The sequence below is a fragment of the Labrus bergylta genome, chromosome 16, assembly GCF_963930695.1.
Source record: "Labrus bergylta chromosome 16, fLabBer1.1, whole genome shotgun sequence".
Taxonomy (NCBI): Eukaryota; Metazoa; Chordata; class Actinopteri; order Labriformes; family Labridae; genus Labrus; species Labrus bergylta.
In genome coordinates this window covers 13,741,300-13,768,727 of record NC_089210.1, presented here as the reverse complement: position 1 = coordinate 13,768,727, position 27,428 = coordinate 13,741,300, and the positions used below count along the sequence as shown (strand labels likewise).

General features: G+C 37.3%; 2 protein-coding genes across 5 annotated transcripts; one reads left to right on the top strand and one right to left on the bottom strand.

The window, feature by feature from the left end:
- The first annotated feature begins 213 nt into the window (after positions 1–213).
- syt5a (synaptotagmin Va) lies at positions 214–12,348 on the top strand. 3 transcript variants are annotated; one of them, XM_065964928.1, is made up of 10 exons: positions 214–369; positions 7,408–7,571; positions 7,750–7,764; positions 8,734–8,915; positions 9,769–9,852; positions 9,957–10,124; positions 10,210–10,377; positions 10,495–10,612; positions 10,716–10,849; positions 11,414–12,348. In XM_065964928.1, exons 2-10 carry the CDS (start codon positions 7,412–7,414, stop codon positions 11,621–11,623), a joined length of 1,239 nt encoding a protein of 412 aa, XP_065821000.1. In that variant the 5' UTR covers positions 214–369; positions 7,408–7,411; the 3' UTR covers positions 11,624–12,348. The 3 variants fall into 3 exon arrangements, with proteins under 3 accessions (XP_065821000.1, XP_065821002.1, XP_065821001.1); XM_065964929.1 differs by having other exon boundaries at positions 248–369; positions 7,400–7,571; XM_065964930.1 differs by lacking the exon at positions 7,750–7,764.
- A 2,695-nt stretch (positions 12,349–15,043) lies between these two features.
- tnnt1 (troponin T type 1 (skeletal, slow)) lies at positions 15,044–27,320 on the bottom strand. Of its 2 annotated transcripts, XM_065964931.1 has the most exons (15): positions 27,190–27,320; positions 21,590–21,623; positions 21,458–21,471; positions 21,291–21,350; positions 20,869–20,886; positions 18,904–18,924; positions 18,430–18,451; positions 18,259–18,322; positions 17,394–17,510; positions 16,959–17,036; positions 16,681–16,794; positions 16,466–16,575; positions 15,799–15,889; positions 15,508–15,548; positions 15,044–15,300 (listed from the first exon to the last, which is right to left on the bottom strand). In XM_065964931.1, exons 2-15 carry the CDS (start codon positions 21,613–21,615, stop codon positions 15,255–15,257), a joined length of 822 nt encoding a protein of 273 aa, XP_065821003.1. In that variant the 5' UTR covers positions 21,616–21,623; positions 27,190–27,320; the 3' UTR covers positions 15,044–15,254. The 2 variants fall into 2 exon arrangements, with proteins under 2 accessions (XP_065821003.1, XP_065821004.1); XM_065964932.1 differs by lacking the exon at positions 18,904–18,924.
- Between the last annotated feature and the right edge of the window lie 108 nt (positions 27,321–27,428).

The window sequence follows — 27,428 nt, the reverse complement described above, 5'->3', positions numbered from 1 at the left end:
AGATACCTTAACATATCATTTACACTGGTAGCTGTTTAATAAAATACAAATGATAGTCAATCAATGAACTTACAAGGTGGTTCAAATTGTGTCAATCATTTGGAGAGAAATATACTCAGAGGTCACAGTGTTTGTGGGATAGGCTTGTGAAGATGTCATTTTCTGCAGTGGAGGTGCCCAGTAAGTAGTTGGCTGTGAGGGATATAGTGGAGGATTAACAGGAGGGGGGTGGGGGGGTGTTGTGTGCGACGACTTCTCCGCAGTCAGTGGTGCTGGATTTGTCAGGAGCACGCTTGTTTGGTTGCTGAATAGAAAAAATAGAATTTATAAAGAAGTCAAAGAAGATAGACGGACTGATACCGGGCCAGGGTGAGTGATGTCTTTTACAGTTCTATGATTCTTTTGAATGTATTGTATGTTTTTATTTTTATTAAGGAGTATATTTTCTTATCTATTAATCAAAAGTTGTTGTTTGTAATTGCCTTATTTCAAGCATTTAACTCATTGTGAATAGAAGCAGGGGAGAGATAAAACTAACCTGTGCGGTAAATAAGCTGAACGCAGCACATTTTGATGCTTTTAACTCGAGAATTACTCGACCACAAAACTAATCCAGGATTAATTGTGTCGGCTTTAAACACACTAATAACGTCCTTCACCACTATTTATTCCCGTGTCTATTCTGTTTTTATCTCTCCTTGTATAACTGTTGGTAAAATCTGGTATGAGGCAGCTATGGTCACAGTGAGGGTTAATGTTGACATGTTGTATTTAATAGTTAAAATCTTCTTCTATGGCACTTTGATGAATGCATTTAATTAAGTAAGTTGAGAGAAATGTTTGATTTTACACATATTGGAGGATGTTTTCCTAAACTGGAATAGATTAGTTGAAGTGGATTATCGGAGGCTAATGCGAAGCTATTTGTAGAGTGTGCGTTCACGTGCAGTCACTTGAATACACCTCCACACTACCTCTGTACTCTGACAGCCAATGTAAAGTTTTGAGTAATAAGACTATTCAGTCATGTAGCTTGATGTACGGGGAACAAGCAAGATAAGCTCGATTGGATGATTGTTAGCAGCTTATATACCTTAATGCAGAAGGAATGTCTTGGCTTTTGTGACATTTCAATGCTGCAGACACAAAGCAAACAGTGGAAGGTCCTGTGGCTCAGTTGGTAGAGTCGTCGCCTCTCAACCCTCAGCTGGGGAATATGTCCGATGTGTCCTTGGGCAAGACACTCAACCCTGAATTGCTCCCGCTGCTACTGTGGTGGTGTATGAATGGAATAAGTTACTTCTGATGGATGATACTACGTTGCGACCTCTACTATCAGTGTGTGAAAGGGTGTGAATGTTGAATATATATATATCGCCTTTCATGGAACCCAAGGACACTTAAAAGGAAATTAAAGATCAAAAGTAAAGTTTGCAGCAAGGATTCATGTCAGCCACGGAAATGTATTCCTCTCGGAACTTCTGCAGAAAAATCACAAATTGATGAAACTGTTGGAATTTTGTGAAACATACTGATTGACTTTATTTACTGCAAGACAAGGTTATATGCATCTTATTCTTATCAAGATGGCAAAATTCTTTAACTTCTTTAACTTGATACTATGTTCAAATTAGTGTTAGCCGAGGGAAAGAAGTTCAGAATGAATATTATAAATTGTACTACACAATACAGCAGCTCAAAGGAAAATGTAGCCCAAAACATATTGAAAAAAAGATTGGTTAGAATTATCATACTTGTAATTCATTTCCTTTCTAGTCTTTCCAATGTAAAGAATTTAAAATATCAAAAAGATGTCTGCAATAAACACGTTGCAATTCATGTTACCCTCTCATTAAGATGTTGCAACATTTTAGCAAAGTACATACCCCAGTTGTTGTTGGTTTTTTGTTATTTTCAACCAAAGAAGTAAAAGAAAATTGAAAATATGATTTTTATATGGTTTATTTTTTCCGTCCAACTGCTAAAAATATGAACAAAAGCTCCAGTTGATGACAAATGCCAATGTTACTAACATGTGCATGTAAATACCTCCAGTATTTGAGCAGGGTGTGGGAAGCCTTATTGGGCCTCGGTTGAGTTCAGAGCTGTGAGCTTTTAGACGGATAAAATTCCCCACCGGCTGTTCACCTCCAATCTGTCAGCAGGCGGATCAGAGCAGAGACTAGTCAAAAACCTGCCCAAATGGCTACACCTGTCTGAAGCGACATCTCTGTATATAATGTATATTCTGTCTTCTGATGTCAAAAGCCAATGTGTTTCTTTGGTGGTGCATAACTTTGATGTGGACAAGTTAATATACCAAACTACAGATTCAGGGATTTTTTTTTTATTGGGCAGAAGAAGTCCTCTTCTGGACAAACTCTGATTTGTTTTTATGGTCAAACATAACAAAAACATTGGCAGAGTGGGAGTCTTAGTAAGACATGTCCCAGTGACATTTTAAGAGGAGGAAACACTAACAACGATTTAAATACATTCAATCATAAATGGGCATTTGAATAACAGACATCGAAAATTTAAAAAAAGAGTGATGAAGCTGTAGTGTTATTTTATTGGTATTGATATCAAGCCTGATTTTCACAATCAGTGAATCCCTATATGAAACTACTTGTTTGTTTGTTCTATCCTGTATATAAATGGCTGAAAACTCATCTCTATAAATGGAAGACTTCCATTTGACTTGGCATTTTATATATTCAGTGTTTGGTTTTGAACACTGTAAACCTTTAATTTAGTGTCAGACCTGCTTTAGTTTGTGAAACTCTTAAACAACAGAGCAGCATCGACTTAGACAGCATCGTTCTTTCAACTTAACGTCAGTTTTCATAATGTCTGTGAAGGTTTGCAGTCATCCACTTCATCATAACTCAAAGCTTGGTCCAAAAGGCAACCTTTACCAAGTCCATTTGGCTTTTTGATCAATCTTGAAATTCAGCTTTCATTTACTTATGAAAAACTCTGACCCAGCAGACAGACAGAGACCTAAACCTGACAAGGTTTCTGACTCACTGATGTAAGATTCTGGCAGCAATCCAGCCTAAACCTGCAGTGACCCAGATAACAGCTGTGGATATTATCCTGATTTTGGGGTGTTCTGAACCTGAGCTAAAATGTCATGATGTTAACAGAAAGCCATGTTATGAACAGCAGCATGAGACAGCATAAAGAGACTGCCCTCCAACATAAGCTGCTGGCTGATATTAGATATTTGTTTAATATCAAATATTCATACACTTTCATTTACCTCTAATATGTCCTTGCTATTTTAAAACATTTCATATCATTGTATTTTTTTTAAGCGACTGCTTCTTTTAAAATCAAATCAATCTAATGGTTGTATTGGGTTTTGCTGAAGAGTTTTAGTGTCTAAAAAAAACATTTCAGAGGCCTATTGCCCAGAGATTGTTTTTGGACAGAGTGGACACTTCCAAGTCACTATATGAGCATTGTTAATGCATTTTCGCTCAGTGGAATTTGCCAGAAAAGTTTATTTCTTCTATTATATTTTCCTATAGACACAAATACACTTGAATGACCTTGAATCCTTTACAGGTCAAAACCATGAGGACGTTAGTGGAGCGTTAAACTAAGTCAGCTTTCATATGCCATTCATTTTCATTATAGTTCATGTACCATGAAGCTTGTGTAAAAAAAAAAAAAGACGAAGTGAATCCTTCACTCAAAGTTACATCCCGGAGGACCAGGTCAGAGTGTGAATTGTTTGTAAGAATCACAGTGTAAGACTTAAACTTTAAGTTAGCAGATGTCCCTCATTGTTTGTTAAAGACACAGTTTAAAACATGTAAAATAAATTGTCTTTGGAAAATTGACTTATTTTCTTCCTGCAAAGAGTTAGATGAAAAGATGGACAGCATTGATCCATCAATAACCTCAAGCTATAGCATCAGCTAGCTTAGCATAATGTTATAAAAAACTGGAAACTACCTGTAGCACTGTCCAAATGAAATACTTTCTGCCGACCAGCACCTCTAGAGTTCTCTTGTTAACTTTTTAAATGTCATAATTTTAACCCATACAAAACTGATGTGTATATAAAGGATACTGTGCCATTTGATTTTGGATTATTTGCAAGGCTTCTGCTATGAATAGTTGCTGTCATCCAGCAGAAATTCTGGGACGTGGTCATACCCGGTAAAGAAAAGTTGTTTAAATTGTATTTATATTGTTTCCTTTGCCAAAATCAGGCTTGTTTTCCCTTTGTTATGTTTAAAACTAACTAGTCGCTAGCTGTAGCTTTATTTGAACAGACACTGTACAGTATTGAGAACCAATCTGTCCATCAAATCCAGATATTCAATAGGCACATTTCACACACACACACACACACACACACACACACACACACACACACACACACACACACACACACACACACACACACACACACACACGTCTTCGTCTCTAATCGCATGCTTATGCAATTCAGGGAGACAAAAGGGATAATATAAATAATATAAAACAGCTCCACCAAAATCAAATCTCATTATGGAAATATGTTTACTGTGTGTGTATTTCTCTCTTCTGTCATGGGAGGGGATAATCAGCAGACAGAGGGAGAAAACAGAGGGGTGGGATGAAGGAGACATGATAGTGGGATGGGCGGAGAAAGGGGAGGAGCCTGGAGAGCCAAACGTCCTTAATTTGTTTAAGCCGAGGGATTTTCAGATTACCTTTGGCAATTAATCTTGTTACATAGCTGTGCAGCGACAGAGGGATGTCCATGGGTGAGGGCTGTGTCAGTGTAAAAAGGTCATTGTGTGTAAGAGATAGTAAACATTAATGCCCGTTAAAATCTTTATATTTAATGAGTAATATTCACAAATGGCCTGATTGATTGTTAAAACTGGTCGTTTTTTGGGGGGGTTTTTTTGGGTTTTTTTTAATAGTTTTAACAAAGTCCACAAAAAATAACTGTATGGGGTTTTCGATGGTTAAATGTAGTGAATTCAATAAGCTTTTTCTCATGGAAGGAATTCTAAATATCACAGTACAAGAATAAAGGATGTAAAGATGAGATGCTTCAGTTTTTGTTCTGTTACCATTAAGGTCAGAGTGAAAGTCCTTGTGTATCAAAGTGTGTGTACAAAGGGTTTTTGTATCCTTCTGACTACTCAAAGCTGTTTTAAACCGCAGGTGTCGCTGTAAGTGTTACACCTACCCATTTACACACTGATGGCAGAGGTTGCTATGTGAAGTGTCCATCCGTATTAACTAATCCCATTTATTCACACCACAGCGGCTGTAAATTGGGGTTAAATGTCTTGCCCAAGGACACATTGACGCGTGGCTGCAGGAGCTTGGAATCAAACCCCCAACCTTTCAGTTGAAAGACAACCAACTCTACCACTGAGCCACATCCGAATCATATGGATTAGTATGTGAGAGTAATGAGCTGCAGGGCTCAGTTTTGTTCTTTCTTTGACACACTGCCATCTTGTGTCGGGGCGAGGTTAAGATGAAGAGTGGATTAATTAAGACAAAAATGAGGGCCTATGGCGTTCAACAAGTATTATCTATAATGTTGTCACAGTGTAACAGTAATATTGGAGCTCAGTCTCTCTTTATCCACGCATTATTTAAAGGTGGTATAGGCTTAGTGCTAAATGTGTTATCACAACAGATAAAAAAATATTTTCTTCTGTTGGACTTTTTAACCAGATACAGATAATGTTTATTATCTCTTTGAAAATAAACAAAATTGTTACACTTTTATTACCGCCAGTCGTAGTTCATTTGCATCCAATAACAGTTTGTTGAACTAGTTGCCTTAAGTCTTCAAACCATTGGTTTCAGAAAGGACATAATTCCACCTGACTGTACATAGTTAAAGTAAAAAAAAAAAAAAAAAAGCATTAGAATGAAGTTTTAATTAATTAAAACCCTTTATAAAGCTATAGGTGCAATTCTGTTTTAAACCGATCCTTAAACTTCCTGTGACTCCTTATGACAACAAAATGGTCAAGGGACCATATATGTCAATTTTTTTTTTTTATTATTTCTGATGTGTTCCACCAATCATAATTTTTTAATCAAATATTAACCCTTTACAGTTTGTATGATGTTCGACTGATTTGAATTTTTGTTGTGCAATGTTAGATGTAAAGCAAATAGTGAAACTTTTCCTCCAGTGACCAGTGCACCTGCTCCTGCATCCACAAACTCCTGCTCTCGGCAGTGGCTTTTAGATTTTTGCACCTTGCAATTTGCTGGGCTGAGTATTATTATGAGACAGCTGATAAAGTTGTTGTTGTTTGGCATGGGGGCAAGAGCTCATATTAATATCTAAATTAACATGGAGGGGATTGAACTTCTATTTGGTCTGTTTATGTGAAAGACACATTCATTTTTCATTTAATGCATTTTTAGAATAAGCATGTTTAAATCATGGAGCAAGCTATGTTTTAGGCTGGGATTAATGTACGGTATAACCCTCCTATTGAAGTTTTACATTTTTGCTTTAAGATACACATTATCAATTCACCAGTATTATGTCTTAGTTCATCATACTTATTGTTTGGTACAGTTATAGCTTTCGACTGATGATGCCTTTTTCTTGCAGAGAAGATAGCGAGCTGTAAAGAGTGGAAGATATGTCATTTGAACTTAACTTGTATGTGTCCATCCTAAGCAAATGATTCTTGGGGACTTGTGTTGGGAACCAGAGAGTCGAGAGTTTGCGGCCCAAGTCTGGAAGTTGGTCTGGTAGCTGAAGAGGTGCTAGTTTACTTCCTGTGCACTGCCAAGGTGCTCTTGAGCAAGGCACTGAACCTCATCCCACAGATCATGATCGCTTGCTGTGGGCGAGCCCTCACTCTGACATCTCTCCATTAGTGCATTTCCATAGGATACTGTTTGTGCATGTGTGTATTTCGGCCTATGAGTGTGTAGCAGAGTGTAAAACCGAATTTCCCCTCGCTGGATTAATAAAGTATGAATTACAAGCATTATTATTAAAATGTACTGGGCCAAACCCAATCTTCCATATGAGAAATGACTGATCCTACCACTGAGCCATTTTAAATTTCATGCTAGGATTTAGCTTCTAGTTGAGAAATATCTCTGGAAAAAAAGCATTGTTATCTGTGAGAACTGCTGGTGTTTGTGGGATGCTTGAACTTCACTGTAAATATACTGTATGGTGCACGGCAGGAGATTGAATCAGGGATGGAGAGTGAGAAAGGATTACATGGATTATTGCCAGGTGAAGGGTCAAAACAGATAGAGCTTTTAAGGACACATCTATAGAGGGAACAAATGTGACCCAGGTTCAGTGTTTTTGCGAAAGTTAAATGTCTCCTAATTTTTTGATCGAAGATTAAGAATTCACTGACTGTGTATCTTGTTTGTCCTCCTTTAGTTTCGCAGAGCCATGCGACTGGTAAGTGTGGCGGGTGCCCGCCTCCGCAGGGCCGCAGAGGAGGAGGAAAAAGAGAGGGAGCCCCCACCTCCTGCACCCCCCTCACACCACTCGAACCACCAGTTTGCCAGCATGAAGAACAAGTTCTTTAACGAGCTCACACACCTGCCAAGTGAGCAAACATACACATCCATTGATGCAACATATAAACCCCAAATGAACATTCACCTACATATACACCATCATCGACCTCAATCACTCCGTTCATCTCTAATTGAATTCCATTTGATTCATGTCATCATTCTGTCCTTTCTCATTTCTTCACATGACCACTCTGCTCTGTCCTCAAGATCATAAACTTAAAAGTAAGTTATTCTCTTGTTATGTTGTTTTTCCTGTTCAGCATAAAAAAAAACATATATGTCATATCATTAACTACTGATGAAAACAGCTATGTATTGACAATTGGGGTTCAAAGACGCTCTGCCATGAGAGTAGAAGTTTAACGGGAGCATTAAGAAGACAAAACCTTGACCAGCTTAAAAGAAAGTTAGGAATAAAAAAAAGGAGAAAACAACTCACACAATCACAACAATTCAAGTCATAAATATTCTCCTGCCTGGAGGAATTAACCATGGCCCTTCAGGCTGTGTTACCACGAGGTACTCTCTGACACTATTGTTTTAATTGACAGAGGAACATCTTGCCCTGCGAATAATTCTTAAATTAAAAGGATTAAAACAAATGCAGTCTAGCATCATTCCCCACTTTTTGATACAGTATGTTTGAGATTAAGCCCCAAATTTAAAATGGCTAAAATAAAACATATTTTATATAATAATGACTCAAATGGCAATGTGAAAGGGGGATAAAGTTATGGACCTACAAAGGATATACTTTGGAAGGGACAACAAATTGAGCAAAACGATAATTACTTCTTTTACAGATCAAAAACCAACGCATTGGTCATTTAAATAATTATTGGATTAAAATCCTCTTTGAATAAATGTATCCGTTATAAAATGTTTATCCTTTCAGAAGTTGTTGAGGATTCAGTAAACCAAAGTCACACTGACCTAACAGATAAATGAACGTCCTTATCAATACAGCCAAGAGGCTAGCAGAGAAAGAAAAAAAGCCAATTTCTTCTTCTAGGGCTCATTTTTAACCATGGAACCATCTTTATTTTTATGACACCATTATTGATCTCAAAGTGCTTTTCTCCAATGCCCTAAAAGTCGAGGTCACCTCAGTTTAACCCCTCACTCAAGGTCACTGCTGTTTCTTATCAAATGGTCCAACATGCCAACCTTGGTTTTACTCTCTTCCTCCAGTGCCCATGTGGGCTGTGGGAGCCATTGTGGTTGTGGTCCTTGCCCTTATCGCCTGCATGGGTTTCTGCATCTACAAGAAGTGCTGCAACAAGGGCAAGAAGCCCAAGAAAGTCCGTGAAAGGAAGGGTGGACGAGGGCGCAGAAAGAAGGACAAGGATGGAGAGGAAGGGGAGGAGAAGAAGGTAAAAAAAAATGTGTCGAGGAGTGTGATCGAGAGTTTTGGCAGACATTTTCACTACATACATTTCTCAAACTAGCAGGGTAAACAAAGTTTCACTAATCAAAAACAATGCAAGTTTGAAAATGACAAAAACAGCAGCCAAAAGTAAAAAAAAGTTTCCATAGTTTGATTAAAGGTTTACTTTTGCCTTTTGAGCGATGCACTTGTTGCCTTCAAGCGTTATCTTTACCACAAGCCTGTGTGTGGTAAATAAAGAACTGGAATTGTTAGCTAGTTAGAATAGCTTACTTCAAATAGAGGAAACTGGGTTTGTCTGAAGGTAACAAAATATCAAGGCTGGTAAGTAGATTTTGTCACCTGTTGACACAGCCACAATACATGTTTCCCTCCTTTTCCAGACTCCATGATGACCTTACTTGCTGCTAGCAGTAACATCATGCTCAATGTAAAGGTATAAGCATTGATCGTCTAATATTACTCTTGTTATTTTATTTCTCAAAATGTCAAACAGTACTTCAATGTCAGTTCAAACGATACATTTTAGAGACATGCATCAGGATAAGAACATGGATGTCTTTCCACAGGCTGACAGATGCAGTTAGGAGCTGCAGCAGTGCTCCCTGCCTCAATGTCCACAGCTGTTTGGCTTTGATCCAGGTTAATGGATAAAAATGACAGCTTAAATCTCTTTGTTTATGTGTTACTCCGCCAGCATCCGTCTGTGACATCAACATATAACTTCATTAAATCAATTAAAGCGCGGGGCGATATAAACTACTGCAGCAAAACCAAATTAGCTTGAATAACAAATGTGTGTAATAAACTACACGTCTATAAACCATTGTGTCTTCCAGGATGGAGAGGAAGAGAAAGAGGAAGAGAAGGAGTCCTTAGGGAAATTGGAGTACTCACTGGACTATAGCTTCACTGATAACCAAGTAAGCACATACAGAGTTTATGTGGTTTCATTGGTCTAAAATTAAACTTGGATTATGGACTCAAGAAGGCCTGCAGTTTAACTAATCTCCCCTTCCTTCTCCAGCTGATAGTTGGTATCATCCAGGCCCAGGACCTACCAGCCATGGACATCGGTGGGACCTCAGATCCTTATGTTAAAGTCTACATGCTGCCCGACAAGAAGAAGAAGTTTGAGACCAAAGTCCAGCGCAAGAACCTGTGTCCGGTCTTCAATGAGACTTTCACCTTTAAGGTCTGTACATAAACACTGGAGATCATGCTGACAAATAAACATGAAAATTAAAAGTTCTTCATTTTAAACTTCTGTCCCTCTCCAGATACCATACAGTGATTTGGGTGGTCAGACTCTGGTACTACAGGTGTTTGATTTTGACCGTTTTGGTAAACATGACGTCATTGGTGAGATCAAGATCCAAATGAACACAATAGACCTCGCGCAGCCAATACATGAATGGAAGGATCTGGTTGGAGGAGAGAAAGAGGAGGTACTTTTTTGTCCATAAAAATAGTTCTATAGGATCAAAATACATTTTTGCCAACACTTTAAGTCACAAAAGCATGGTCCAATTTGACAAACTCATATGTTTTTTTTTTCTTTACAGCAAGAAAAGCTCGGTGATATTTGCATTTCACTTCGTTATGTCCCCACTGCTGGTAAGCTAACAGTTAATATCATGGAAGCCAAGAACCTGAAGAAAATGGATGTCGGAGGACTGTCAGGTAAACACACTAACTTATTTGTTCCAAAGGCTGTCAGTCAATTAGTCATTTGGTTCACAATGGCTCTCCTGATCCAGTAACTAATATCACGCCTTTTTCTCAGATCCCTTTGTTAAGGTGGTGCTGCAACACAACGGAAAACGACTGAAGAAGAAGAAGACCTCAGTCAAACAAAACACTCTGAATCCTTACTTTAATGAGAGCTTTAGCTTCGAGATACCATTCTCCCAGATCCAGGTTTGTGCTTTTCAGTTTCAGTTAATGTCCCATTTGCTAGTTCTACCTGATCATAACAACTTAACTTGGGCTAGCAGCAGGTCTCTAAAAGGGAAGATGTTTGTCATAGGGACAGAAACATCTAAACTTAAAAGGATAGCACATTATTAAAGGGTCTATTTCTGTGCTGTAGAAAACTACATAGAAGCATTTACAAACTCACTATTCTCCCGTGTCTGAAGGATAAGCACAATATAAACTCTGAAAATGTAGGTGGCTGATATATCCAAACATTTAAACACTGGTTTGGGTCAAGTGCTAAAAATGTCTTCCTAGATTCCCTCTTTCTTTAAATCAGTGATTATGGCACACCTTGTTATAAAAGTAAAGCCTTCAGCCGAGCCCTAATTACCCATATGACATTATACAAGCTTTTTATGCCTGGCTGAAGGGTACATGGAATGTTTGTAGTCTAAGAAAAATATTCCCTAAACCACTTCTTCTCATAAGCCAAATGGAAATATGAACATGCAGAAAAAATTGTTCTCACTACGACTTCTTCTCGTCTGTTTTTTTCATCCACAGAAAATCCAAGTGTTGATCACCGTGTACGACTACGATAAGCTGGGCAGCAACGACGCTATCGGAAAGTGCTGGATTGGCTTCGGTGCCTCAGGCGTGGGGCTTCGCCACTGGTCAGACATGCTGGCCAATCCCAGGCGTCCGGTGGCCCAGTGGCACTCGCTGTGCCCAGAGGAGGAGGTAGATGCTGCTCTGAAGGCCCCAATCCGCTAAATATACTCTCACACACATATTGTTTACCATCATCTGCATAGAGGGGTATTATTTCATCATAACACAGAACGAATGACTGCTAACTTGAATAGTAAGTTTTGATGTTTTTCAGTATCGATTTTGTAACATTTGATATTGGGTTCTCTTTGTACGAATGTGTGCTTTATATTTTTTGCATACATACCTTAGAAATACATGAAGCGAAATTTGCATGTAAATAGCTTACAAACTTTGATGGTACAGGCTAACTCCAACAATTGACTATTGCACTTACATAGTTAGACTACTAAGAAGACAATTTAAAAAGAAAAACCTAATTTCAAGTAGAATATTAAGGTAGAATTTAAGTACCCTTAAAAAAAAACCTGAAAACTAAATCATTGGATCTCTTCATCTTTCACATCTTTCTGCTCCTAGTTCATAACACAGGCTTCATGTTTAAAATCAAATATCTCTAGTCCAGCCATAAAAAGTGCAAAGATTTATACCGCATCTGTTTTATTTTTTCCTTTAGTTTTCTTCTTTGTAACCTTGGTACCTCTCTTATTTTCCAAACAATGTAAACTTGATTTGTCCTGGGAAATGTATTGTATTTGTTTTTTGGTCTGTCTTCTTGTGTCTTCTTCTGTACATGTATTTGAATGAGTGGAGACTCTTCCTGGAGTGTCTATTGAGTGTGTCTATTGATATGATATGTGTGTATTATAAAGCTGTTTGAAGTTTTACCTTTGGTTCTTATTGTGTGACTGTAAATAAATAGCTGAAGAAATGAAACCAAACAACAACAGATGGTTAAGCGGATGAATGGATGAACATGAATACACACGGAATTAATACCATCATGTGCAAACATGATAGCTTTTCTTTTTGCACACTAGCAGAAAGTATCACACACGCACACACACACACACACACACACACACACACACACACACACACACACACACACGGTTAAATATGACACAATCTTTAGAAAGATCCTTTTGAATGATTATATGTTTATGATATATCGTGAATACATGAGAAGATTGTCCTCTTTTGTGTATCACTGATAGTGTCAAAGTAGCATCCAGAAGACTTGATCTGTTTATTGTAATTTTATAAATGTAAGTGATCCCTCCACCTGTGATTATATTAGTCCCATTGATCAATTTACATAATGAACGCTTGAGCTTTTTAAACTGGAAAAAATTGTGGTGATCACATCTCACACCTCATTGAAAAAGGTGATTGGAGTTACTGAGGACCAGGTCAGTGTATGTTTTTGTGCTGATCTGTTGCAGTAAGTGAAAGACTGGATTAACAGTGTGCCCTCTTTAGTCTCACGCACTGATCCAAACATGTGAGGCAGGAATTAGGGAAGGGAGTGGAGGGGGGAGGGGCGTTTACAGGGAACATAATTACAGCAGAAAGGAGAGAAGAAGAAATAGAGGGAAAATAATCTCTGTTCTCAAGAAGACTAAAAAAATGAAAGATTGCTTTTAAAAACTGTCTTACTGTAAGATAGTAGGTACCACATTCATATTTCACAGTGAGGTGCAATTTCTATTCAGCTATCACTATAAACAGTTGATCTTTCTTTTTCTGTCTGTGGTAAACTTTTTTTTAATGACCATAAACAACATGTAGACATAACATTTGAATTTGATCTCATGAGAAATCTAAGGATAAACAATGTGAAAGATGTTTCTAAAAAGTCTGTTGGGACTCAGCCTATGTCTGTTTGAGTGGTTTCCAGTGCTCTGTGTGTTTAGTGTGTACAATATTTTACATCATGATGTTCTGCACTCTCATCAAAAAAAGCAATGAGCATGTTTTTCCACCTGAGGGAGCTCTTTACTCTAGTTTTATGTTGATGACAACACTGACAACAGGGCTATAGTTAGCTGTCAGTTGATGGTGCTGTTCCTTTTTACAGCAATAAGGTAACTGGTTCCAATCTCTGCGGGTCAGGGCTCTATCTGTGGGATATGTTTTAGGTTGGCATGTTTTCCCCACGCATGTTCTCTCCTGGTATTCCAGCTTTCTCTCAAATCCAAAGACATGCTTCCCAACTATACACACTGTGCCTGTGATTGATTGGTGACCTGTACAGGATGTACCCCACCTCTGACCCAATGACTGCTTGGATCTGCTTCAGCCCACTTTGACCCTGAGCAGGAAAACAGATATAGACAAGCTAATGAATGGACAACACTTCAACCATTTCTTGAAATACACAACAAAAAATACATTATGATACTGCTGACTAGAGGTGGGGTAAAAAATTGATGCAGTATAGTATTGCAATATTTTGTGTGGCGATATTATATGGTCTCATGACGGCCAAGCATCGAAATTTTTAATTTTTAATATGTTATTCTAGATATTATTTTTCATTTTTAACTGCTGAAGGGGTTGCATAATTCATTTTGAACAAATTACATTGTTAAGAATTCATGTTCAAGTTCAATTAGACTGAAATACAAATATAAAGACTGAAGTGAGAAGAACAGACTGAGAATTTTATCTTATTTGAATAAACAGTTCTTGATTTAGTTTAGTGTAGTAGACATAATATGCAGTTAAAAAGCTTAATCGCAATATATTGTATCGCAATTGTCAGCATATTGCAAAATGTAAAAAATCGCAATAGAATCGTATCGTTTCTCGAGTATCGCAATAATATTGTATTGTGGGGACTCTGGTGATTTCCACCCATACTATTGAGTGGGTTAATGTGTCAACTGAAAGTGCTAGAGCAGTGGCTCCATCTCTATATGGTTACATATACAAACCAAACATCCGTTCCCAGAACAGACCAATCAGAAATTGTCTCTGCTTCTGATTCATGTCTAGTCAAACATATCTTTACCTAATATAGGCAAATACCTAATATGTTTTTCAGAAGAAGAAAAAAATGGCTTATGGATAAACAGTTCCGATTTTAAAAAACAATGGAGGCAGGTGAAAATTTGTGTTTGGACATTTTTTAACTTGATGCAACAATAAATACAGGTTTCAGTAAAACACTTTTCCCCCTTATTTACTTCTATGACTTTTTGGTTATACTTACTATCACCCACCAAATAAACACAACAACCCAAAAAGAACATTCCCTCAAAGGAATGTATGAAAGGGTAAAATCCCATCATTTAAACCCTGATGATGTGCTGTCAAGGATGAACCCTGTTGATTTGTAAAATGTCATTTTACTAACCTGCTCCTCTGTTTTTAACAGAATGAGCTTTTCTCTTTTGCATGTATGATTGTTTCAAACCTTTCTCTTAGAGCACACTAGCTATTGTTGCCAACTCACCTGCAGTTTGATTGCCCAAATGACATCACATATTATTACAGCATCAGTGCTGTGATCAACCCATATGGAATTATTACCATTTTTCATTTATTTGGACTTGATATGTATGCCTGGTAAAGTAATATAGCACAGTAATGCATCTGGTTTTATTATCAATACATTTTATCAAGAAACATTCAACATCTTTTACAAACACAGAAAAGGCCTAAAGAGCAACTCTGACACTAGAGGACTATGAAGAGGATAATGTAAGCTTACTCCATCCCTACATTGTCACAGAACTATTTATTATCATTGTGCCTTTGTTATCTTGTTATCTTCTTCTGCCCTCTTTTACTTCCAGCGTCCGCCCACCTTCCCTTTTCCATGGACCTTTTTGCTGCAGGAAGGAAGAGAGAAGGAAGGATGTCACAGGGACTTTATTAAACAGATCAATCAATCTTAACTTCTATAGCGCCAAACAAAACAGATACAAATATGATCTCAAGATACTTTACAAAAGATCAGGTCAAAGACCTTACAAATTGTAAGAGTGAGGCCTTACTCAGATGTCAGATTTTCATAGTTTGTAAAAATAGCTACTCACAATTTCTGAGCATGTTGGATCCTGTTCAGCAGCACAATGATCTGCAATGTGCAAAAAAAGGTCAATCAAACAACAAAGATCATCCAATTATTAATGTATTTGCGAGGCCTCACATTTCAGAAGTAATGATCACATGCTTGACGCTCTTTCTTGCTTAATTACCAAAGTCGTTGTCAAAAAAGTAAATGAAGTAAAGGAACAGTAGATGAGTTTTCCATAGTAAGGAAGTTAGAACTAAGGTCCTTCCATTGGATTATTTACTGTTCATGTTGTTTGTGACCATAGCAGTACCTCATATTTCTGGTGTTTCATGTACTCCATGTAGTCAAACTTCTCAGACTCCAGCTGGTAGATACAGTTCCACATCTCCTGGGCCCGTTGCCTTGAAACACAAATTTAGACAAAGGTGTAAGATTGTTACTAACAGGCAACTGCTTCTAAGTCAGTCTTTCAATTCAAGAACATAGATAACATAGATAGAGAGTTAGCATTTAGCATTTACAACAGGATACAAATATCCCCATAATGATATTTTCCCATTAAACACAGGAAGCCACTGAAGATGTCAAACATATTGATTAGTGTAAAGTAACCAATAGGACTGATTTAAATAAATCAAGTGGTGAAAAACTAACTGCCTGTTTGAAGGTCTGGCACACCGGCTGGTGACTGACAGAATGAAAGGATGGATCTAAATCTTTAAAACCTCTAAAAGTTTTTAATTGGACAAAAAGCTAATAAACAGCCCAGAGTGTAAGAAGAGTCATCTTCATTTTTATATTTGCCAAAACTCTAGGATATCATCATGAATTCTTACAAAAAGGCCACATACTGTCATCGGTCATAGGTCAGGCACATGTGATACAAAAACTTCCACAGCTATTTCAATGTCATGGGAACTTTAAAGCAGCTGTAATACATCATTATTCAGCTGTCGGAATATCAAAGACCGACTCACTTGAGCGCGTCTTCTCTCATATTATCAATTGTCAGCGGCTCTCGTCTCTCAGCCAGAGTCTTCTTCTTGATCTCTCTGCCAGTCAGACGCTTCCCCTTCCTCATCTCAGCCTGGGACACAAGACACACATGGCCACCAGAAATCCTACATTATAATCAACTGCTGGATGACTGAGAATAACGGCTGTTGTAATAGAACATTCGCCGCTGTCTGACCTTGGTCAGGAAGCCTCCGAAGTTCGCTCCCATGCCAGAAAGCACTTTCTTCTTTTTGGCATCATCATCAGCCTTCTTCTTGGCCTCCTCTTCTTCTTTTCTGTGACGTTCCTCCTGACAGAGGAAGAAGGATGGAGTGATTAATAAACAACAAGACCATGCAAGCAACTTTTTGTACAACAATTATTAATGGTTTCACATACAGTACTTGATAAAACTAAAGTGTTACAGGATATTTTGCTATTCAATATTAACATGTTTTGATTTGTGTGAGTTACCGCAATCCTGTTCTGTCTGTCCTTCTCCTTCTCTGCTCTGACCCGTTGGATCTCTGCTCGCTCATACCGACGATGCTCCTGATGACAAGGTAGCGATAAAACATGGTCATACAATATGCAAAACATGAGTGTCTTGACAAATACCATGAACTGCTGGGTTTAATTATATAGTAACATCTTCCTTTTCATTTACACTGTACTTCAATGGTGATATTTTCTTCACATCTATCTTTTTCACTCAAGGCATGGCTCCAGTACAAAAATTTAATTATCTTTAATTAAAAATCTGCATTGTGCCAAGAGTCATATTAGACACTTTTTATTCAAGAAAAATAAATGCATTATATTTGAGAACCAATTATAGGGGTTAGTATATAGGGTTGGCATAATATCAATCCATCTGTAATGTATATAGCAGCTTATAATGTAACTTACGATTCGCTCCTTGAGCCCGATAAGTTCTTCCTCATCCTTCTTCCTCTGCTCAAAGTGGACGTCAATCAGAGTGTGCAACTCCAGTGTGTCCTTTTCCATACGCTTTCTGTGGATGTCCTGGTGAAAAAAGCCAAAGAAGTTTCAAAATGCTCGATTGAAACTTTACCACTAATGCTTTTGAATCTGTGAAGACTCAATATTGACATCCTGTGTGTAGGTTTGAAAAAAGTCCTGTCATTGATTGAAATATAAATTAAACCGTTTTTTAAGGTTTAAAAAATACATTGAAATGGGCAAGAGCATTTTGATTTATTCACAATATCACAAGTATTGTGATATACACATTTTTCGATCACACAATATTTCTGAGTACATATTGTGTAGAAAGAAACCATATATTTGTTTTGTGAAGCGGTTTACTTACTTACATACTTGCTTAGTAATTAGCAATGTTTATGTATGTTGTAAGAATTATTTCTTTATTGTCAGAGCATGCTTAGTTAATGAAGACTGGTAAAACATTTTTACAGGCTTAGCTAATAAAACTTTCTGTTACAGAAAGATATATTTGCGTTTCCTCTGAATAAAAAAAATTATTACAATTTATGATATGTTTTTTTGCAAATCAACCCTGTAACATACATACAACTAAAGTGGCCCTAATAGATTTCCTTGCGGAACACCTCATTCATGATTAGAAGTATCTTACAACTTTTCCTGTACTGCCAAAGGAAAAACAAGTCAATTTGAGTTGACGATTTAACTTTCCTTTCTTAAGCTACAATTATGCATTATTATGAATTATGCACATGACTAACAAAAAGTCAAACAAAAGCATAAAAATGAAACCAATTTTAAAACTTACATCAAAGTCCACCCTATCACCCTCAGGAATCTTTGGGGGGGCAAGTTGTGGGGGCGCAATAGGTCTGAGGACAAAAAGTAGGCATGAAATTACATCATTTTGAGAAAGCATTTGAAAGATGACATGAAAATGAAATAACATTCTGGACTGAGAAAAGAAGCGTGAACATACTTGGGTTTTGGGCGCTCCTCCTCTGTTGATGAAATAAAAATGTAGAGAAGAAAAGGTCTTATGAGTAAATAAAAATGTTTGAAGGACTCTATTTGAGACTAAAAGTTAATGTGAAAAAATATTAAATTAACCAAAAGCACAACAAGCTTGAAATAAGAAAATTAAAGGGGAAACAAAAACCACTATCCTTACCAATCCAGGGTCATACTGAACTTCTTCCCTTTGATATTTTGACCACTTTCATGATATCATTCTCTTTTTATTTAAAGTAAGGGCAATCATTGTCTTGTAGAAATTGGGTAATTTGTAGGATTCTAGTTATTTAGGAGATTAAATTACACCAGGTCCAAAACTCATTGCAATTTAATTTATGAATGTATAATGTTAATGTTAGATGTTTAGGGGAAAACAGCAGAGTTAGCCAACAAAGGGCTGGGGCATCTGATAAAATCTTGGGTTTGTACTAATTCTCACCTTCCTCCTGGGCTTCTTGATCTGATGGACCAGCAACAAGACAGAATGGAAGATGGGAGTATGGCAACAAAAATAAAACATGTAGAAATTAAGGAGTTATTCATGAGAGTGAACAAGAGGAGAGTAATGGGAAAGAAAAGGTGAGAGGCAGGAGGGGGAGGAACAAAGAAAGAAATGGGCGATGAATGTGGAATTTGTAATTGAAATAAATTATTATAGGTGAAAGGGGAAAATGTTGGAAAGAAGGCGTGAACGATTAAGTGAAGGAAAGACATTTACAACACAGAATGATATACATATGACATAAGGAGTCAAGAACCAAGTAAAAAAGGAGGAAAGACCACCCAAATGATTGTGGGACAAAAGTTTAATGAATGGAAAAATAAAGTAACAAATCAAAGTTAGGGGACAAAATGAGATAAGAAGGGAAGAAGTGTGGGTGGATTGGAAGACCCAAATTAATATCTGACATTGCAGCATGTTCAAATATATTTTTCTAATTTTTGCTGACAGTTAAAAAAGAATATAGTGACCACTCTAATGTCTGTATTATAAATGTGAGGCTACCAGGAGCAGCTAGTTAGCTTAGCTTAGCACAAAGACTGGGAACAGGAGGAATCGCCTAGCCTGGCTCTATCCAAAGTTCACAAAATCCATTTGCTTCTAAGCAACTTTTTAGTTCACTGATTAACAGAAGATTACTTTTTCTGATAGTTGATAGCTAACAAGCCATCGCCAGCCTTGATGCTGAGCTAACCAGCCTTAGCAAGACAGTGAAAATATTTGTCTTTGCCAGCTTTTTTTAACTTTTGCTTCCAAACATTAATTTCCTATCATGCACTGGGAGCCACATCATTGACTGGTATAATATGTATACCACTGTGGCTGAAATGAAGTTTTGCAGCATATTATCTGAACATTCATTCAAATATTATACACATATGCATTAAAAATTTGGTTCGTGTAGAAGGTTGTTTTAGAGATTTCCTGGCTCGTCATGTATATTAAGTGAAATTGACATAAAATGGCCAGACTCAACTTGATTGTGAATGTAATATATAGAATGTATTTTGCACAACATTTGATGCATTTTTTGATTTTTTTTTTGTGAACATATTTTCAGATTTTCAAATAAAGTCTTAAGTCCTGTTGTTCAAAAGTTTAGTAAACATTTATATTAATTCCCAGTTATATGCAGGCCTGAAAACTAGTTTATCTAATTTTAGAAATTTCCATGAATTTCTGCTATGCATATGTGTTAATGAATGTCAGAACAGATAAAAAGGCTGTAGCCTTTAAAGGTTCAACATGTTTTAAACAGATGGATCAGACTAGTGAGACATTTCTATCATCTTGGGTTTTTTACTATTCACTTGTTGAAAATCAGCACGACCCCAGAAGTCATTCAAGAAAGTAGTGACTTTGGAATATCTTTAAGACCTGAATCCTGAAGATAATTATCAACATTTTAAACAAAGTGAGCTAAGAGAACTGTTGCCTTTTACACAATAAATACAGTGTTTTTTTGCATGTGTTTGAAGTTGTTATCTGTGGTTTTCTTGTCATAAGCAATCATTTACCATTACATATGGTCATTTGATCCATTGTATGCTTCAAGAAAACAAATCAAGTGAAGCTTTATATTTTGAGAGAAGAATTGATCTTAGAACAATGCATAGAGTGGACAAGACGAAAGAAATATCACGGTGGATTTTTGTTATTGGTTGTTAATGCTTTACTAACGGCTACAATAGCAGGCAATAAAAATAGCAGCAACATTTCACAACACCAACAAAGGCACGATCACAATGTCAATGGACAAGCTCAGGTATGACATATAATTGTATTCTTATATGTCAAAAAGTATATTTCATGGGTTATCATGACTGACGTCATCATTGACACTTTTTGTAGGGCTATTGATAAAATGCAGGTAAAATTGTGAGTGACGATGTGTTATCCTACCTTGGTACTCTGGCTGCTCTGATGGCCCAAGCCAGCATCGCATCAGCCAATAGGAGAGCAGGATAAAAAGGGAATTGATAGGTCAGAGTTGTAACTGCAGCTGCAACTGAATTTCTGTTGTTTTATAAACCCATGAGGGTTGGGCACTTTGTGTGCATGACATGTAAATAAATAAATAATTGATCAATCAATTAACTATGTCTCTATGTATAACTCACACAGCTATAAAGGAGTAAAGGGTAGAATATGATGGGTTAATTTAGAGCTTCTCCAGACTACAAGTACACAAATGTATCTCTTCAAATATACACCATATCTATATGTTTTTGTAGCATTATTCCTTTGTATTTGACTAAACCAGTTCAAATTCCAGTCTCTTTATGTGGCATACAGCAACCCTGTTTAGAGTCTTCAGTCCTTACCTCCTCCATCCTCCTCTCTCTGCTCAGGCTCCTGTTCCTGTTCCTCCTCCTCTTGCTCCTCTGCAGACCCAGAGAAACATGAATATCTAAACTAATTCAGTAATCCCTTTTGTTTTTTAAGGGACTCAAAGTATGATGCAAATATGGACACGTCTTGCTGAACTTACCCTCTCCCTGCTCCCTGTAGAGATGAGGGAAAAAGAACATGTTCAACTAATAATAATAAAGTTGAAGCAATTGCACTGACTTAAATAAGTTTTTGACAAATGATAAGGGTTGAGGGATGGTGCTGTACTTACTCGTATTCCTCTTCTATATCTGACATGACTGGAACTGACATGAATGGAAACAATGACAGAGTAATCAATAAGATAACCAGAAACATATCAGGAGAGAGTAATTTATGTTTTGATATATTTATAAGATGTTATTCAGGGAAGCTTTACTGACATTTAAAGATTAATTGGACGTCTTGCTTTACAGACAAAAACAACAACTGAGGTGATCAGTAAAAGAAAAATCAAACTATTAATAACTAAAAACTTCATGGTCAACAGAGACTAAATCATTTTGACCTGGTTTCTGGACTTATTCTCTAACTCCAACCTCAGGATAATTTTTTAAAAACTGATATTGATTAAAATGTATTGTAAATGTATTGATGCCTTTAGGAATTAATGATGTGAAAATAGTTAGTTATTCTTTGTACCAAGAAGATCAGTCCATATGAATTTTTTTTAAGCCTTGAATTGTTTTTTGAAGCACAACAAGCTCATTCATGAACTAATTGGAGGAAGGTTGATCCACACAGATCTGTTGTTTCGTTTTTTCCCTCTCCTCAGTTCAGCGAAGCTTTGAACTATGGTGGAGGATCTATCTTTGGTCCAATTGTATTTATCGAAGGTATGCGTCCTTTAGGTAATTTCATCAGCAATTTGAAATAATCTTATATCACTTTTATACTGATGATATTCAGCTTTACAAGGCAATGTTTTTTATTCTATTTATTTTATTTCTATTTTATTTTATATACTTTATTAATCCCTGGGGGAAATTATGGTTTTACATTCTGTTATTGAGAGACTTGCTTCTCACACGGACCCGAATCACACACATGCACAAACAGGACCTGTGGACATGCATTAGTGGAGAGATGTCAGAGTGGGGCTGCTACACAGTGCTACGCAGGGAGCGCACCAGAGCAGTTGGGGGTACGGTGCCTTGCTCAAGGGCACCTTGGCAGTACTCGGGAAGTGCCCTAGCACCTCTCCAGCTAGCAGATCAACTTCCATATTATGGTCCGCATCAGGACTTGAGCTGAGGACCCTCCGATTCCCAATCCAAGTCCCTACGGACTGAGCTACTGCTGCTCACAATTATTACAAATTAAGTCATTAAGCTTTAAGTTTAGCACTGGCTTCCCATTATATTAAGAATATATTTGTATGCACTTTTTTCATTTGAACTATATAAATTCACTTTATTTCTTATTCATTTATTTAACAGGGAAACGTGTAGTAAACATTGCTTCATATGTTAAATACAAAGTAAATGCCATGCATAAAACTTTCTAGCCTTGGCTAATTTGCAACCCCTGTCCCTGTCGAGGCTTTTAATGACTTTGTTCCTGAATATGGATTTGCTTTTTTGATAAACTAACCTTTTCACAACATTTTGTGGATCTATAGAGGAATCTTTTTGCTCATTTTATGTATCCATACAAAAACATTAGAAAAATGTTACAAGATTTGAATTGTATTCAGAGTTGAAGTTGATTTTGTGGTTTAAAGTAAAAGTTCTCAACAAGTATTGCAGATATTGCTATGGAAACTTGACTGAATAGAATCCTTAAACTTTTGCTATCTTTTCATTTAGCCATTAAAGGTATCTACCATTCACATAAAGCATTGCTACTTTCAATGGTTGCTAAGGAAGTTTAGCTCAAAGACTAGTTTTATTGTGTTCAACATAGTAGATCATTTGGGAGACTTTGCCATCTATCATAAAACACGTTCTGGACATCAGGATTCTTAACATCGCAAAACCATGTAGAGTATTTAAGAGCTATAACAATGCGTTATAAATGCAGGCTTGAAGGCTTGGCTGTGCATAAATAGATGAGTGAGTCATCAACAATGAACTACACATGGCCTTATTCTCATCTAATGAATAACTATAGAGATATAAAGACACACAAATGCAAACTAAGATTGTTCAGCTATAAATTGTCCCTCTGAGCTGCCATTGTCCTGGAATAAAACCACCAATGAACAGACACAGTAGGTGTTTGCTGGCACCTTCCTGGCAGGGGACACAATGAGATTGATGGACATCAACAGATGAGAATGTTACAAGGGTTAAACAGAAAGACCAGGAGGTATAAGGTTACTCTCACTTTCTAGTGTCCTAACTCATCTCTCCCTTTCTCACTCTCTCTACATTTGTCCTTACTCACCCTTCTCTCTCAGTCCAGTTTTTTTTGTCAGCTGCTCATTGAACAGTTTGATATGCTAAATGAGTCACTGTGGAACCAAGAGTGCATGTCAGTTTTACTGTAGTTGTTGTTTTCCAGCGGTCAAAGGTTACACAAAAATGTGCCCAAATATAGTTCTAAACTTTTCCCATAATTATTACAAATGAAAGTTCCCTTCCTTTTTAATCTGATTTTAAAGAAGTAGTAAATAACTCTAACATCCATGTAGTATCCCTTTCCAAATGCATACAATAATTCTCTATAGCTCTCTGTCATCAGGTGGATTTTGAGTGACCCTGTGACTCTGGGGTCATATTTGTGGAGTCAGTAGCTGTCATCAACAGCTCTGCCACCTCTCTCATCTGTCTATTTTTCTGCCTGTTGTCATGCCAGACCCAGCAGCTTAGCACAGCAGGCACCATCAGTCCTTTCAAAGGCATTTAGACAAGGCTCAAATCTTCCATGCACTGAAATCAAGCCTCCTTCTGTTTGTGTTTACAGAGCATTTGAAGTGATAAGTTCAAGCCTTTACAGTTTGAAACTATTTTCCATTTTTGTTTTTTACATTCATTATCTCTTAAGCTTAAAGGCTGTTTGTCATCTTGGAAAATAAAGTGTGTCTGTACGGCTAATATAAAACTGCAGCTGACAGCAAGTTAAATAGCTAAGTACAAACTGGGATGAAGGGGAAACAGCTTACTTAGCTCTGTCATAAGGTGCTTACGTAAGATTCTGCACTTGGCAAAGAAACAGTCTGAAATACATACAGCTTATCACGATTAATAATGTTGTGATGAGTTCAAAGAATTATCACCCGAATCTGCAGCTCACCTCAGCTTTACAGAGCGTTATAGTCTTATATTTCCAGCTCATTGATTCTCTGATAAGCATTACGTCTTTACAGTTTACTTTCACCACATCACATCCATAGCTTTAATTTTAAAGAAGGCAGCTGCTTTCAACAACACAGATTAAAAACAAACTGAAAAATCCACTTTATGCTAACACAATTACTAGAAAGAAGACAGAAAGAGTTAGCAACTAGCTGGTGACCAAAGGTAAGCTTTAGCAGGTGAAGAGCCAGATATCATGAGGTGCTGGTGGAGGAAAGATAGCTTAAAGAGTTGGACAGAGTTACAAGTTCAAACGTCCTGATAATTCAATGTTGTTTTCCCATTTTTGCTACCAATCAGTGCTAAGCTAGCTGGCTGCTAGTAGTAACCTTGTGTTTTTTGTGCAGAGATAGATTAATTGTATGTGGTATGTAGTCACTGTGGAGCATCACAGTCACACATAATATCAACATGGGACAGGCCCTTCAAGTTTCATGGGGCCAGTACTTTTTTCAAAACTCTGCCTCTCTGTGTGTATCCTTAAGCAGGAAGGGAAGGCCTTTACTCAGAAGGTATGTAAAGGTAAGACGTATTAACAAGTACATGACGAATGAGGAAGACATGTTGTAGATAAAAACTGCCTGTGTGGAACAAAAAAAGGGGGATATGGTAGAAGGGTCAAGTTCCAGGCTCGAGCCTTAATAGGGTTAATTTGAGTCAAGGACAATGTTTGTGAGTACAGTAAAGGAGGTGGGCAACAATAGCCATACACCATAAGTGTTAAAAAGAGGCTACAGTTGGCTGTGAAGAGAGAGGAGAGGTGGGGGGGAAGAAGCAAGAAGAAATGAAAGGTAATCTGGCAAAATAACTTCATTAAAGTAAATTAAGTTGTGTATTTTTAATTATTTCAAAGTTCGGCAATTCCTTATTATCTCGTGCAAAAAAGATGTGGGGGGGAAAAAGACAGTGTTGCCTGAGAGAAACTCCTACAAGAAATATTCAGCATGTTCTTTAAGCTGTGACATTATGAAAATGTTGCTCTAACGAGGCAACAAAAGGAGGGTTGCTAACCAGACGACAAACGGAACCTGACACTGACCTGGTCTGTTAATGTTCTACACACACACACACACACACACACACACACACACACACACACACACACACACACACACACACACACACACACACACACACACACACACACACACACACACACAACCAACTGCATAGATAACATTTGTGTATGCAGACAGGTGTTTAATACATTCTAAAGTTAGCTCGCCTGACCTCAGACTGCCAGCATTTCTGTATGTGGCTGGCAGTGAACAAAGAAGCAAAGGAAGAATGTGAAGGACGATAAGCTAACGCACACAAACGCGCCCAAACACACACAAACACATACCCATACTGAAGTCACAAAAGCCTAATTAACTGTCAGACCTTTGCCAGCTTGAATTTTGGACATGCAAGCAAGCTATACAGCACTGTGGGATCCATGATTTCTACCATTTTCTGAATGTTTTTTTGGTTTTTGGCAGAAGTGTGGCTCTATTGTTAAGACCTCTTTTTTTCTTAGAGGTAGCGAGCAAATTGTAGCAGATGGAGCGTTTTGAAGGGGAACAGGTTTTGTTTTTCTCTTTGTTTCTTGGTATTTTTTCCCCTGAAAATGAAATTAAGTGTGAAAAGGAAACTCTTGAAAAAAATTGAAAAGAGTAAAACACATCTCTCCCTCGAGGAGAATGGAGGTGAATGTAATTTCTGCAAAAATAGCAGATTGTGATTATGAAGAATTAACATCTCATAAAAACACTGAATCACTCAGTTTGGTAAGAAAATCATTCCTGAAGATAAATGTTTTGAACATAACTGAATCTCCAAACACCTCCATTGCAATGGAGCAGTGATTGAAATTTCAAAAGATGATAACAAAAACAAAATAATGGAGAAACTCCCTATGGCTAGATATTTTTATGAGTATTTAAGGGGCTATTTTGTAATGTGGATGAAAAGGCCTTTAAGCGTAGGTCTACTTTGTAGCCGTTACAGTATTTAGATATTTGAATGGTTGTGCTGAAGGAAGCCATTGATTCTCATTCATGGTGCAAAAATATCATTTTTAGATGAAAATCTTGCTTGAGATAGATCATTAACTGACTTTTTAATGACACTCTTGTTTTTATCATTTATTTATTTAAGTCTTCACTGTGGTCAATTTCAGAGATGACACTCAAGATTTGCCTCTTTTGCTGAGAATCGATGTTCTGACAAACATGCTCAGCAAACACAATGTGTGCATTGTCAGAAATCATAAAGTTACACCACACTGTTGATTTTTAAAGTTTTGTGGAAGAAAAATATTGTTGACAAGCGCAGTAATCTCAAGCTCAGGGATCCTCACAAAGAAACAAGAAACTAATAACATGCAACGTTTTGTTGAATAGGACCGATGATACTCTAGATTCAAATATTAAAACTATTCAGCCTTAAAAAACTCATTATGAATCTTTGGATTGTTGATTATATATCACTCTGCTATCATCCTATGAGAACAAAACCTTTCAGGAACATGTTAAAAGACAGACAGACTTACCTGTGTGGAGGTATCAGCGGTCACAGACGGAGACAGACAAACGGACAGAGACAGACAGAGTTTTATACAGAGGTGGAGGGGTTTTATGTATGTGCTCTCTGAATGACTATGTGTGTATGCATGCTGTGAGAATGATGGAGTGTCCAAGTGAACAATACAAGAATAACTGAGTATGTGTGCGCAAATGTGCGGATTTGAGTGCATGTGTGTGTGGTCAGGGCTGGGGGCCACAGGTGGAT